General features: G+C 43.5%; 1 protein-coding gene across 1 annotated transcript in view; it reads right to left on the bottom strand.

Moving 5' to 3' along the window:
• LOC124606155 (regulating synaptic membrane exocytosis protein 2) overlaps positions 1–14,556 on the bottom strand; it is a 282,872-nt gene that overhangs the window by 97,110 nt on the left and 171,206 nt on the right. The window contains exons 6-7 of the mRNA XM_047138120.1: positions 9,804–9,973; positions 3,693–3,856 (exon numbers count right to left, since the gene is read on the bottom strand). Of these exons, the coding sequence (XP_046994076.1) occupies positions 3,693–3,856; positions 9,804–9,973 (334 nt within the window). The remainder of the gene's footprint in view (positions 1–3,692; positions 3,857–9,803; positions 9,974–14,556) is intronic.

Below are 14,556 nucleotides of genomic sequence, written 5' to 3'. Positions count from 1 at the left end.
AACCTTACGCTATTCACAGAGAGATGGCTTATCACGTTCCTCCCTCAGGATTACTAACGATTATGGTGACCAGAAAGGCATCCGCTTCCTACTGACTCGAGGGACTTAGTCAGATGGTCCGGAGGACATAGGTCACGTCTTCCACAGTCACATCAGTCTTGCAAAAAGTCGGGCAGCAAATACATGAGCAAACCACTGGAGCTTTCTCTACGTGAGATATCTTCCTCACAGTCCACGAATGCGAAATTTGTCAAAATCATTCAATCCTTTGGGCTAACATTCGATTAATAGCTGACTTGGCACCCTCACCCACTAACCGTTCAGAAGAATGCCACCCTAGACTAACACTTCTGAAATTTTTAGCCAGTCGAATATGCCAAATAAATTCTCTGACTATGATATATACCAGCAAGAAACGCACACGTTCCATTCTCACTGTGACGGTACGCCACATATAGTTATTAAAAAAAAAGAAACAGAGTTTTTGTATTCTGATGAATAATTCGTCATATGACGCTAGAAGTGCTAAAGTGTGCTGTGTTTTGTGCAACGAATATTAACATTTGGAACAAAAAGAAATTATTTTTACCGAGATAATGATACAGAACCTTCTTTATTTTATCTGTGTTAATCAACGAAAAAGACCAAAGAAACTGTATCAGGATATTCACTCTCGTGTCTTCGATTCTTGTATAGATGATAGGTGCCATTGTACGCTGGATATAATTGTGTGTAAGTTCCGTAAAACTATTCAGATTATAAACAATATTTCCGTGTAATAACATGTACCTTTTTTAAGGCTCGCATCTCTCATATGAGTGAATCAATATTTTGTGTAAATTTTTTGTTTTAGCGTGTGCACCGGAGGGGACCACAATTTCTCTAGCAGTTTAGGTCGGACATTACGCTGGCAAAACAATTATTCTTAATAAATGTTTTATTAAATGTAAACGTTAATGCAGGAGAGTTCTCTGTTTTTCTCATTCAGTGTTCTAAAGTCAGTAAAATTAATTTAAAACTTAAATCATTAATATTTTCGTTGCATTGAGTCCGGTAAAATTTCGATTAGCCGCTTGACGACAGATGATGAGAAACTCCTTAGCTTTGTCTTGCTAATGAAAAATAATTAAAGCAATTTATTACCTTTCATGAAAATAAAAATATCTCGAGTATTAATTGTCGTTTTAAAATTGGTACAAAATTAAAGTAGTCACCATCAGGCCCCTGAGAACTAATTTTTATTACAACGTTCCGTATAATATACGTAGATTTTTATTAATAATAGCAGCCACTCACGCAAACTTAACCCTAGAAGTCGCTGAGTAGCGCACTGTTTCAAAAATTGTTACGTACGCACCGCAGTAAATCCAAAGTAAGTGCTTGTGGTGGTACTGAGTTTGCTTAACAGTCTCATGCTAGCCAAAATCAGAACCCAATGCTAATGATGACCATTTCCCTTTAAATCAAGTACCACAACAGAAACAGGAAATCACAATTTTAAATAATATTATCACCCACCAAACAAAAAAATTTATTATTTTTATTTTTTGTATACCGCTACATCACCTAAGCAAGTGTTACAAGGATTTCCACTTGTTTCAAAATCTACCTGTCCCTTCAAATCCTTGAACGTCATGTACTCCTACCAAGTTTCCATTCCCTTTACTCTTTCCCACCATTACCCAGTATCACCTGATGAAATTGCCATACCTCGTCAGACATGTGGATTCTTTTCTGAGGGTATGTTTCCTGCAAAATCGAATCATGATACCCTAGAACGTTCCCAATGCCTGAGGACGCTGCCTGACGTGCTTGTCTCACCACAGCCCGACTTCCTTACATCTCTCACATTCCACGTTATTATTTAAGTTAATTTCAATCGCTATCCCCTCTTAGACCCTAAAATTATTCCTCAGATCAAACCATCCTATTAACTAAAACCATCATCTTCTACCACACCAAATTAAGACACCATGCACCCATTCACTATATAACTGCGTTTCTATTAATCCGGTTCCGCCAACATACCTTGGTTTCACTCTTTCCAATAGGCATTCTAAATCCCTTCTCACATCACCTTTTTACCGAATCATATCTTCATCGAAAACCCTCATCTAAAAAGTGTTTCCAGGAGCCGACAGTACTATCACCGTTACAGTTTTCAATACCGCACGTATCATCTCGTCATTCCGACCAATGTTTTTAATGTTTTTTTATTGTTTACCTAAAAAATCGAAGAGTGGCAGTATGGGCATTGTCAGTCGGACCTCCACCCAAATCGGGGAATGGAAACAACGAATAAATAAATAAAAACAACTTTCACAGGTGAAAAGCATTCCAACACAACTAGACGCAGCTGATGTGTCATCGGGGCTCGACTTGGTATCATAACTCCTCTCTTTACTACATATTATGCTTCATAATTAATTTGTCCACATCGGAATTCGAAAATACGTGTTAGGCGTAGTGTGGTTTATCGGGCTGTTGTATGTTCTGTCTTTTTTCAGTACACCTGTCCACATCAAATGCGACGTTTATTGTGGAAGATAAGCTATACGATTCAACCTGTTATCTTAAATCGTTATCACAATGAAGCTGAACCACCGTAACAAATTCGAGACTCCGGGAAGATAGGTAAGGCTCACGAACTGTAGCGAAACAGAAAATAATGAAAAATAATGAGGGATATACATAACGTAACGAGAACTTCACTCAAACTATATACCTCAAATGTAATAAGCTATAGTGCCACGATTAATTTAACGGGCTTATCATATCATAGTCAGCCACTTCGTTATGCGGTGCGTATCGGAAACAAAGGTACTCAGAAAGACAAGTATGTTAAGCCAGCACAACTTCCATTTCCTATTACGGGTCATTTATATCGTTACACTGAATTTTTTCCGTGTAAGAAATGACGATGATGTTTGGATTGTGGGGAGCTCAACTGCGAGGTTATCGGCACCCGTACAAATTCCCAAGCTTTGTTCATTCCAATCTCCCCACTTGCATGAAGGATGATGAAATGATGAGTCCAACACAAACACCCAGTCATCTCGAGGCAGGTGAAAATCCCTGACTCCGCCGGTAGTCGAACCCGGGACCCCGTGCTCGGAAAGGGAAAAAGTGACCTCGAGACCACGAGCTGCGGACCCGTGAAAGAAGGCGCGATACATTAATTATTCTATGAAAAATAAATCAGAATTTTTCAGAATTTCAGGAATCTGGGATATGTTATGTTTCTAAATGCGCAGGAAAATTGTTATGTCAAAGCTGCTGTGTTGATCATGACATCCGTCGTAGTCAACGCCTTACGTCGTATAGTTAACTTGATCCCGTTTGTAAAACCACGATTCGGTAAGTAGCGCTATCTGACTGCATTCGCCTACAATGTAGTAGCACAAAAATACCTCCACAATATGTGGAATCAGTCTCGAAAACTTTGTATGTCACACGAGCAGCTAAGTGTAAAACGAACTGGGAATGTATACAACAGCAGCTTTGGTGTTCACTCCTGGGTGTGTTTTAATGTTATTTCTTTATTGCAAAGACAGTGAGAACATTATACTGACTATGGAAAATTGGAAAATGACAAACTTTTTTTTATAATTGGCCAACTATAAAATACTCAATCTACAAGTTGGTACATGTCGAAAGAGTCATATATGACGGCAATGCAGCACAGCACTCACCGAGGAAGACGCTGTCACGGTCGGGGCAGAAGTCCCAGAGGGTGACCTCTAGACTGCGCTCCATCAGGTCCTCACCCGGCACGTTGGGAAAGTCGAAGGTTGCGTTCCAGATTGGGTTTTGCGTCGGCTCTGCCACGCTCGACTTGACGACGTGTTGCTCGTTCCTGAAAATCAAATACCGTTTTATCCGCAGATGAGGTGAGGAAATTTGCTATTGTTGGTCGACCTTTCTTAATCTCACAGAACAGTTGTTTTATTTTAACGGCTTACAACTTCTACAGAAGACGGACAGATGTGTGTGAGAGCATATCGTGCCTTATCTATTTCCCAAAATATGAATGGTTTTCACCCATTACGACTTGCTTAGGAAGCTTTTAATTCATATAACAATGCACAAATAAAACAACATCTTGTGCCAATAGCACTTTACTGTATCCACTAAATATTCCGAGGGTTACATTCACGATAATCAGTGGATGAATTTCTTTGTTTTACATCTTCAATCATGGCTTCGGCATGAGACGTTGTTAATTGCTAGTGAGATGATAATGAAGGTCATGTACTCGTTCCATTTCGTATGTGCACCAGCGGTAAAACAATGGCTGCATTCATATGTGGTGCTGCCACCTGCCGTCTATGAGTGGTTATTGCACGTTGACGCCGAACTTAGGCGGTGGTCACATTAATGTGACTGATTCGCATAGAAACATATATAAAATGCTTTACTCTAATAGTAATAATTGAGTTCATTAATACTTAGTTCGTCGCTCTAGTGTAATATTTCTTTGTGTCGACAGTCTCTGACATTTGGTGCTGCATGACACATTTCCTCTGCTGTGCCTCACCCGCAACCATCTTCGTCAAGTATTTTCGGAACATATTGGAATTTCTGTCTTTCCCTATTGTTTTTACTCTCTACAGGTTCCTTAAGTACCATGAAAGTTATTACTTGATGTCTTAGTATTTATCGTATTATTCTGTCTCTTCTTCTTCTCATTGTTTTCCACATGTTCTTCTCGACGATACTGCAGAGAACCTCCTCATTTCTTATGCCTACCTAATTTTCAACATATTTATGTATCACATCTTCTCAAACTCTTTGAGTCTTTTCTTTTCCGGTTTACAAGAAAATTGACGTGATACAAAATCGAAGCGTTATTTCATCATTGGTATTTAACTCAGTACTACGTTTGTGAGCACAGATCTGTGATCGTATGAATGGTAGGGCTGCTATTTGTTGCAGTCATCTCCGCGTATGATCAGCACAATCAGTGTTCCCGTTAGATTTTGGGTTCCTTATTCCTTTAAAACAGAATGCTTACAAAATCATTTTGTTATCCGTCTGTATGTCCCTCTGTTGAGACCCCTTTTTCTCAGGAACAAGTAGACGTATCAAGTTGAAACGTATCTCACGTACCAAGGCATACGGTAGCTTGGCGATGTAAAACGTTTAAGCTTCTAAGTCAATGAGACCAAAAAAGTTTTGATACTCACAAGCACGCCACAGGGTATTCCTCGTTGACCTAGAATCACGAAATTTGCGGTAGAAGTAGAAGAAAAAAATACGAAAATTGTTAATTTCTAATTGTTTCACTCGAAAATTTCTTTGATAATTTCTGTCTGTTAATGCCATTTCCTGTCAAAAACCGGCAGACGTGCAAAGTTAAAATGTATCTCTCTTACTAAGGTCTATGGTCCGTAGGCGGTGTAAAACGTTTAAGCTTCTAAGCCAAGGAAATAATTACATATTTAGTCATTTATGTCATATATTTTGATAGTTGTAAACTCACTCATAAAAAAATATAGCGTACGCTGCAGGGCCCCAAAATCATGAAATCTGGCAGGAGGCAATGTTTCACAGTACAAGTAAAGAGAAAAAAAATCCGAAAACTATTAAACTGTAATTATATCGTATCAAAAATATATTTTTGTCATTTAAACTTATATTGCATTTATAATTCGACAACAGAAAAATATTACTCCGGTAGTCGGAAGACAGGTGGTATTACGTATCATAAAATTATATATTTCGACAATAGCTCCGAAAGGATCGGCAGACAGTTGAGGTTTAAAAGTATTGAACCGGCTTTCTTCATTCCAAATAACGTTGGCACAAAGTATAGGCACAAAGAACATTCCGCTTGTTCCAAATACAATATAATGCAACCGGGGTGTATTGCATCATTTGCAATGATTGCCCCATGCGGTGTATCGGACAAACAGGCAGGAGATTTAGCACCAGCTTCGAAGAACATCTTAGGGTTTCTTGCTCAAAATCTGCCTTGAGTACCCACCTTCGTCAGCAGAGGCATTTCGTCACCGATCTCACCATAACTAAGGGCCACACTTTAAGTGTCCTGGGGGAGTTAGAAATTATGAGATCCATTTGTCGTTTTCCACACCAAATCCTGAATGGACAAACGGAGTTGAGACATCGTAGCATTTTGCCAAATTTACATTGCCTTAAGTGAGTGGACATAATATTCTACACTTTCTTCACCCAGTCCTTTTTTTTCACTCCTCGGCTTTTCGATTTTCCTCACCTTGCTTCCCTACTTCCTATGCATCCGTCTTATTATCTTAGGTTTTCCACCTCTTCGTTGCAAGTATGTTTTTAAAATTTTTGTAAATTTCCTTAAATTTTATCTACTGTTAATGAGTATCAAAATTCACTACAATCTTGGATTCAAGGTGAAGAATTTTTTGAAGCATTTTTACTAAAGAATAATTATTAGAAATTTAATGTATTAAAGTTTTAAGGTTTATTCAGTGAACTCTGCCGGCACATATGTTTCGTTGCCCACATATACGTATATGATGTTCCTCTTTTAAGCTCTAGTTTGAGCATAACTTACGGGCGTTATTAACGAAAAATGTCAGCTGCCACTATCACGTTGATATTCTACAGACTGTTTTTCAAAAAAGTTTTGTACTTTTTATCCCAATATTCCTGTTTTTATTCACCATTTGTGTAGGAGCCGCTGGCGGCTGTGGCCAAGCGGTTCTAGACGCTTCAGCCTGGAACCGCGCTGGTGCTACGGTCGCAGATTCGAATCCTGCCTCGGACATGGATGAGTGTGGTGTCCTTAGGTTAGCTAGGTTTCAGTAGTTCTAAGTCTAGGGGACTGATGATCTCAGATGTTAAGTACCATAGTGCCCAGAGCCATTTGAACCATTTTGTGTAGGAGCCATCTACTACATTGGAATTTGGCTGTTTTTGTTCTGTGACACATCGTCTTTTAGCGGTGTTTTGTTTTGGCGGACAACGAGTGTCGGATAAAAAGATTCCGAATTCTTCCGCTCTAATGTTTTAGTCATGTGATTAGTAACATTTTGATATTCTCGTGTAAAAGTTTTTAATATTTAATTTTTTTAAAAAATCTTGAAATAATTTACTATACCAGTGTATGTCTTAGGGTTATTCCTTCTGGATTTATTTTCGTACAGATGTTCACCTGAAGACGTGACTTCTAGTGCCACGAAACCGGTAGTGATCCAGTAACAAAGGACTAACTACAGCTGAAGCGGTTGTTAATACCCAAGATGAATACTGACAGCTGTGGTTGCCCCACCACAAGATAGTCTATACACGTGTCTCGGCTTATTCTTAGATACTCGACCGTTTCTGAAACAAACGACTATCACGGTTTTCGAGGTGTTTTCCAGGTACTTTATGTGCATAGTGGTCAGCACCATGGCGTTTTCAATTTTGCGCCCCGCGTTCGAAACCCGACTATTACTTTTATTTTTGGTTTTCATTTGTATACCCACGTCTGCAGAAGATTATTGCACGAATATTTCCCAGTGTATACCGATAAAACGTTGTCCTTATTCATCTACTAACTGTACGTCAGATGAATGAATTAAAAAAGAGAGAAAATTATTTGAAAAGTGCTTTTGGTGAAGTTCCTGCAGTGTATCTTGGTTCATGATCAATTGCAAGCACCAGTTTTCGGAAAAGTGATCCGTCATACATGGTTTGGCGCGAAATAATTGCAAACGCTCGAAATCATCACGAATATTAACGATGTTTCTTTCCCGAGTGCGATTTTTACGAATAAATGTCACTGTGGCAAACCTGCCTTGGCACGATGCTCGTGGTGTTAGGAATATCAGTGTTTCCAGTTTTTATACGACCGGTATCATGCAAAGGAATTCACCAAATCTTCCTGGAGAATAAATACACTCCTGGAAATTGAAATAAGAACACCGTGAATCCATTGTCCCAGGAAGGGGAAACTTTATTGACACATTCCTGGGGTCAGATACATCACATGATCACACTGACAGAACCACAGGCACATAGACACAGGCAACAGAGCATGCACAATGTCGGCACTAGTACAGTGTATATCCACCTTTCGCAGCAATGCAGGCTGCTATTCTCCCATGGAGACGATCGTAGAGATGCTGGATGTAGTCCTGTGGAACGGCTTGCCATGCCATTTCCACCTGGCGCCTCAGTTGGACTAGCGTTCGTGCTGGACGTGCAGACCGCGTGAGACGACGCTTCATCCAGTCCCAAACATGCTCAATGGGGGACAGATCCGGAGATCTTCCTGGCCAGGGTAGTTGACTTACACCTTCTAGAGCACGTTGGGTGGCACGGGATACATGCGGACGTGCATTGTCCTGTTGGAACAGCAAGTTCCATTGCCGGTCTAGGAATGGTAGAGAGATGGGTTCGATGACGGTTTGGATGTACCGTGCACTATTCAGTGTCCCCTCGACGATCACCAGTGGTGTACGGCCAGTGTAGGAGATCGCTCCCCACACCATGATGCCGGGTGTTGGCCCTGTGTGCCTCGGTCGTATGCAGTCCTGATTGTGGCGCTCACCTGCACGGCGCCAAACACGCATACGACCATCATTGGCACCAAGGCAGAAGCGACTCTCATCGCTGAAGACGACACGTCTCCATTCGTCCCTCCATTCACGCCTGTCGCGACACCACTGGAGGCGGGCTGCACGATGTTGGGGCATGAGCGGAAGACGGCCTAACGGTGTGCGGGACCGTAGCCCAGCTTCATGGAGACGGTTGCGAATGGTCCTCGCCGATACCCCAGGAGCAACAGTGTCCCTAATTTGCTGGGAAGTGGCGGTGCGGTCCCCTATGGCACTGCGTAGGATCCTACGGTCTTGGCGTGTATCCGTGCGTCGCTGCGGTCCGGTCCCAGGTCGACGGGCACGTGCACCTTCCGCCGACCACTGGCGACAACATCGATGTACTGTGGAGACCTCACGCCCCACGTGTTGAGCAATTCGGCGGTACGTCCACCCGGCCTCCCGCATGCTCACTATACGCCCTCGCTCAAAGTCCGTCAACTGCACATACGGTTCACGTCCACGCTGTCGCGGCATGCTACCAGTGTTAAAGACTGCGATGGAGCTCCGTATGCCACGGCAAACTGGCTGACACTGACGGCGGCGGTGCACAAATGCTGCGCAGCTAGCGCGATTCGACGGCCAACACCGCGGTTCCTGGTGTGTCCGCTGTGCCGTGCGTGTGATCATTGCTTGTACAGCCCTCTCGCAGTGTCCGGAGCAAGTATGGTGGGTCTGACACACCGGTGTCAATGTGTTCTTTTTTCCATTTCCAGGAGTGTATATGGGTGAAATATGAGAATTAATTGATATGAGAATGAAATATCACAATATGAGAATTTTAAAAAGATAGCAACTCGTTAACATACCATAGAAACAGATATATTATGTAACACATCTGTGACACTTATTGTGAAATCCAGTTGTAATTTCGCAATTAATATAATACACTTGTATCCCCTAATTTGATAAGATACAATCGTATAGTAATCTTCCACGGACATGAATAGATAAATGGAAGCATTAAAAATAAAAGTAAATAAAAACTGTTATGGGGTTCCGAATAAGGGGTGCAAAATTAAGAAGCCGAGACGCTAAACATTTTTTTTTTTTCAAATAAGAAAGAAACAAAAGCGTACTTAATTCTACGTGATGTAAGTCACTAAACGGAAAAAAACAGCATTTCCAGTCGTGGGCCTCAGCAATTTTTGTTTATTTTAATTCATTAAACGAAAAAAGACAAACAGGGCCACAGAGGGGGGTAGCCAGCGCGTGGAGGTTACTCACGTGGCGGGCAGCAGGCGCAGCTTGAGGAAGGCCTCGGGCAGCGTGCCGAACCCGGTGTCGTCGCGCGGGGGCAGGTCGTCTGCGGCGAGCACCGACACGACCAGCTCGCGGCGCTCGTCGTGGTAGAAGACCTGCAGCTGGACGCGGCCCGACACGGGCGCCAGCGGCTGCTGCGGCGCCGCCGGCTGCGAGGCGCCCGCCCCGCCAGCGGGGCCCGGCGTGGCCACCGCCGCCGCCGCCGCCACCAGCTTCTCCCGCGCCATCTGCTCCTGCACCACGCGCACACCCGCCTCAACTCTTTCGTTTAGGGGAAAGCTACGAAAACGCAAAAATTCGTTGGCTCTGATAAAAAAGGTCTTTTTTGTTCTAATAGTTCTATGTGAAATTAACACATGCAAGCAACGATTGTGTGAAATATGCATGCCGTGCTTACTGGTTGCGCAGCTGGTAATCTTCACTTCATTCGGTATACACTCAGGTGACAAAAGTCATGGGACAGCGACATGTACACTACTGACCATTAAAATTGCTTCACCAAGAAGATATGCAGATGAAAACGGGTATTCATTGGACAAATATATTATACTAGAACTGACATGTGATTACATTTTAACGCAATTACAGTGCATAGATCCTGAGAAATCATTAATAACGGCCGTGATACGCCTGGGCATTGAGTCAAACAGAGCTTGGATGGCATGTACAGGTATAGCTGCCCATGCAGCTTCAACACGATACCACAGTTCATCAAGAGTAGCGACTGGCGTATTGCGACGAGCCAGTTGCTCGGCCACCATTGACCAGACGTTTTCTGTTGGTGAGAGATCTGGAGAATGTGCTGGCCAGGGCAGCAGTCAAACATTTTCTGTATCCAGAAAGGCCCGTACGGGACCTGCGACATGCGGTCGTGCATTATCCTGCTGCAATGTAGGGTTTCGCAGGGATCGAATTAAGGGTAGAGCCACGGGTCGTAACACAAGTGAAATGTAACGTCCACTGTTCAAAGTGCCGTCAATGCGAACAAGAGGTGACCGAGACGTGTAACCAATGGCACCCCATACCATCACACCAGATGTTATGGCAGTATGGCGATGACGAATACACGCTTCCAATGTGCGTTCACCGCGATGTCGCCAAACAGGGATGCTGTAAACAGAACCTCGATTCATCCGAAAAAATGACGTTTTGCCATTCGTGCACCCAGGTTCATCGTTGAGGACACTATCGCAGGCGTTCCTGTCTCTGATGCAGCGTCAAGGGTAACCGCAGGCATGGTCTCCGAGCTGATAGTCCATGCTGCTGCAAACGTCGTCGAACCGTTCGTGCAGATGGTTGTTGTCTTGCAAACGTCCTCATCTGTTGACTCTGGGATCGAGACGTGGCTGCACGATCCGTTACAGCCATGTGGATAAGATGCCTGTCATCTCGACTGCTAGCGATACGAGGCCATTCTGATCCAGCACGGCGATCCGTATTACCCTCTTGAACCCACCGATTCCATATTCTGTTAACAGTCATTGGATCTCGACCAACGCGAGCAGCAATGTCGCGATACGATAAACCGCAATCGCGATAGGCTACAATCCGACCTTTATCGAAGTCGGAAACGTGATGGCTCGCATTTCTCCTCCTTACACGAGACATCACAACAACGAACGCCGGTCAACTCCTATTTGTGTATGAGAAATCGGTTGGAAACTTTCCTCATGTCAGCATGTTGTAGGTGTCGCCACCGGCGCCAACCTTGTGTGAATGCTCTGAAAGGCTAATCATTTGCATATCACAGCATCTTCTTCCTGCCGGTTAAATTTCGCGTCTGTAGCAAGTCATCTTCGTGGTGTAGCAATTTTAAGGGCGAGTAGTGTACATACACAGACGGCAGTAGTATTGGCGGAGCTGTCGTTTGTATTCAGGTGATTCATGCGAAAAGGTGGCCGAGGTGATTATGGCTGCCCGACAGGAATTAACAGACTCTGAAAGCACAATAGTAATTGTATCTAGACATATGGGACAATCCATTTCGGCAATCGTTAGGGAATTCAGTGTCAAAAGTGTGCCGGGAATACAAAATTTCAGGCATTACCTCTCACCACGGACAACGCAGTGAACGATGGCCTTCGCTTAACGACCAGAGCAGCGGCGTTTGGGTAGAGTTGTCAGTGGTAAAGGACAAGCAACACTGCGTGAAATAACACCAGATATCAATGTGAGACGTGCGACGTGGCAGTGCATCGAAATTGGGTGTTAATGGGCTATGGAAGCAGACGACTGACGTGAGTACCTTTGCAAACAGCGGGAGACCACCTGCAGCACCGCTCCTGGGCTCGGCTGGACCCTAGAAGACCGGAAAACCGTGTCGTAATCAGATGAGTCCCGTTTTCGGTTGGTAGGAGCTGATGACAGGGTTCGAATTTGGCGCAGAGCTCACGAAGTCATGGACCTACGTTGTCAAGGAGGTATTGTGCAAGCTGGGGGTGGCTCCACAATAATGTGAGCTGTGTTTACATAAAATGCACTGGGTCCTCTGGTCAAACTGGACCGATTATGACCGAAAATGGCAATTTTTGGCTGCTTGGAGACCAATTGCAGCCTTTTATGGACTTCATTTCATCAGTGACAATGCGCCATGTCACCGGGCTACAATTGTCCGCCGTTCGTTTTAAGAATAGTCTGGATACTGCGAGCGAATGAGTTGGCCAGCCAGATCGCCGGACATGAATCCTAGCAATCATTTATGAGACATAATCGTGGGGTCAGTTCGTGCATAAAATCCTGCACCGGCAGCACTTTCACTATTATGTATGCATATAGAGGCAGCGTGGCTCAATATTCTCCGAGGGACTCCTAACGACTTGTTGAGTGCATGCCTCGTCAAGCTGCAGCACAACACCGGGCAGAGGGAGGTCCTACACGGTATTACAAGGTACATATATGAAAAACGTCATATTTTAAGCAAAAACAGTGGCTGATAAATAATTCTTTATTCATTACTGGCATTGATCTTTACATCATCTTGAGGTATAGCTTTAAGATACCCGAGAATTATGTGAAGATCGAAAACGGTTGGAAATAAAGAAATATTTATTAGCAGCTGTCGGCGTTAGAAATACCAGATTTTTCTATATGTACACAGGATGCATCACCGAAAACATTCATGCTGTAATATTATGAGATTGGTTCAAGATAACGTAATGAGTTCTTTCAGTAAATGATATTAGACACAGGCTGGCGTAGTTTTGTTCTGTGGATAATATTCTTTGTTTCTGAGACCACGAGTGTGTCAAAATTCCTTTTCTGCCTTTTATTTACTTCATAATAGCGTTACGGCATTGTACGGCGAATGCCGGAGAAGTACTAGTTATAAAATGGCGTTATTATTAAAAGTAAAGTTGTGTGGCATTGTTTGTTGGGAGACCCGAAGGACAGGTTCAGTCCCTAATTGGCAAGGTTTTTCTGTCCTTGGGGCAGAATTGTACCTTTCCTTCGCGGTGTGTGTGAGTTGTGTGTTTTAGGTGTATCTGATAAGTGTAGGTGAGCGTAACGGATGTGTGTAGTGTGGTGTGACGAAAAGGGATAGGATGAAATCTGGTGTCAGCGCATAGCCTACTTCTCTGGAGTAGCATCAAGGCGGCCGCCAAGCTTAAAGTCCCCATACGATGGACAGATCACTATCAACAGTGGCAATTGCCCTTACTTCATTAGACACTGCGAAGAGGTTTGGCACAGTCTGACGGTCAGATCACCACCCTTCTTGCCCTTTGTATAAAGGCAAAGGGAAAAGAGTCATCATCACGTAGTGTACCTGTGCAGTCTCCCATCCAAGTAATGGCCACGCACGATTTTGCCTGACTTTGGTGACCTGACGAGAACCAATGCACTCAACGAGGCAAGGCCACTGGCGCGGCATTATTACTAAGGAACATACAAAGCTTGCCTTTGATAGTGTTTATCCTACAGTAGTGGAGACTCTCAGGCATATCGTGTTAGACCATCTGGGGGAGGGGGGGGGGGGGCTTCAACGCAGGTGTTTATCTTTCAAAAGAGCATTTAGTGGATGTCAGCAGGGATATCCTGCATAGGACTGTCATTGTGGAACGAGCGAAATTTTTCGATCTCAATCGCATGGAGCACGCCTGGAGCGTGACTGAGAGGTGTAGGTTCTCCTGGAGGAATGGGAACTGATTTCAGAGAGGGATTTCTGTATTCTTATATGGGAAATGCAAGATATATGTTAGGCTATGATAACAGTCACCTGATACTGAAGCTCTGGAATGCAGATAAAATTAAGCTAAATGATATAACGAACTACTATTTCCATGTCATTTTCGACACTTTTAGCCCTCAGCGCAGAAAGAGGTAAGGTGCTCCATCCTCACGACTTGTACACGTTTACTAGCCTTTTCTCCGCACCTTCACCCCTCACTAAGAGAGGTGGTGCAGTAGCTAGCACACTGGACTTGCATTTGGGTGGAGAGTGGTTCAAATCTGTGTCCTGCCATCCACATTAAGGTTTTCTGTGATTTCTTTAAATCTCCCCAGGAAAATGCTAGGATGGTTCCTTTGAATGGAGATGACTAATTACCTTCTCCATCTTTGACACAATCCAAGTTTGTGCTCTGTCTCCAATGATCTCGATGTTGACAGTATGTTAAACTCAATCTTTCTTCCTTCCACAACTCTCCACATTTTTCACCTGCCTCCTGAATCTCCTCCTCCCCTTTCTCTCTCTGTTCATTTCCTCTTTCCCTTCACT

Source organism: Schistocerca americana, chromosome 3 (assembly GCF_021461395.2).
Source record: "Schistocerca americana isolate TAMUIC-IGC-003095 chromosome 3, iqSchAmer2.1, whole genome shotgun sequence".
Lineage (NCBI taxonomy): Eukaryota > Metazoa > Arthropoda > Insecta > Orthoptera > Acrididae > Schistocerca > Schistocerca americana.
The sequence above is the reverse complement of the archived record's forward strand: the minus strand, read 5'-3'. Positions and strand labels throughout refer to the sequence as shown.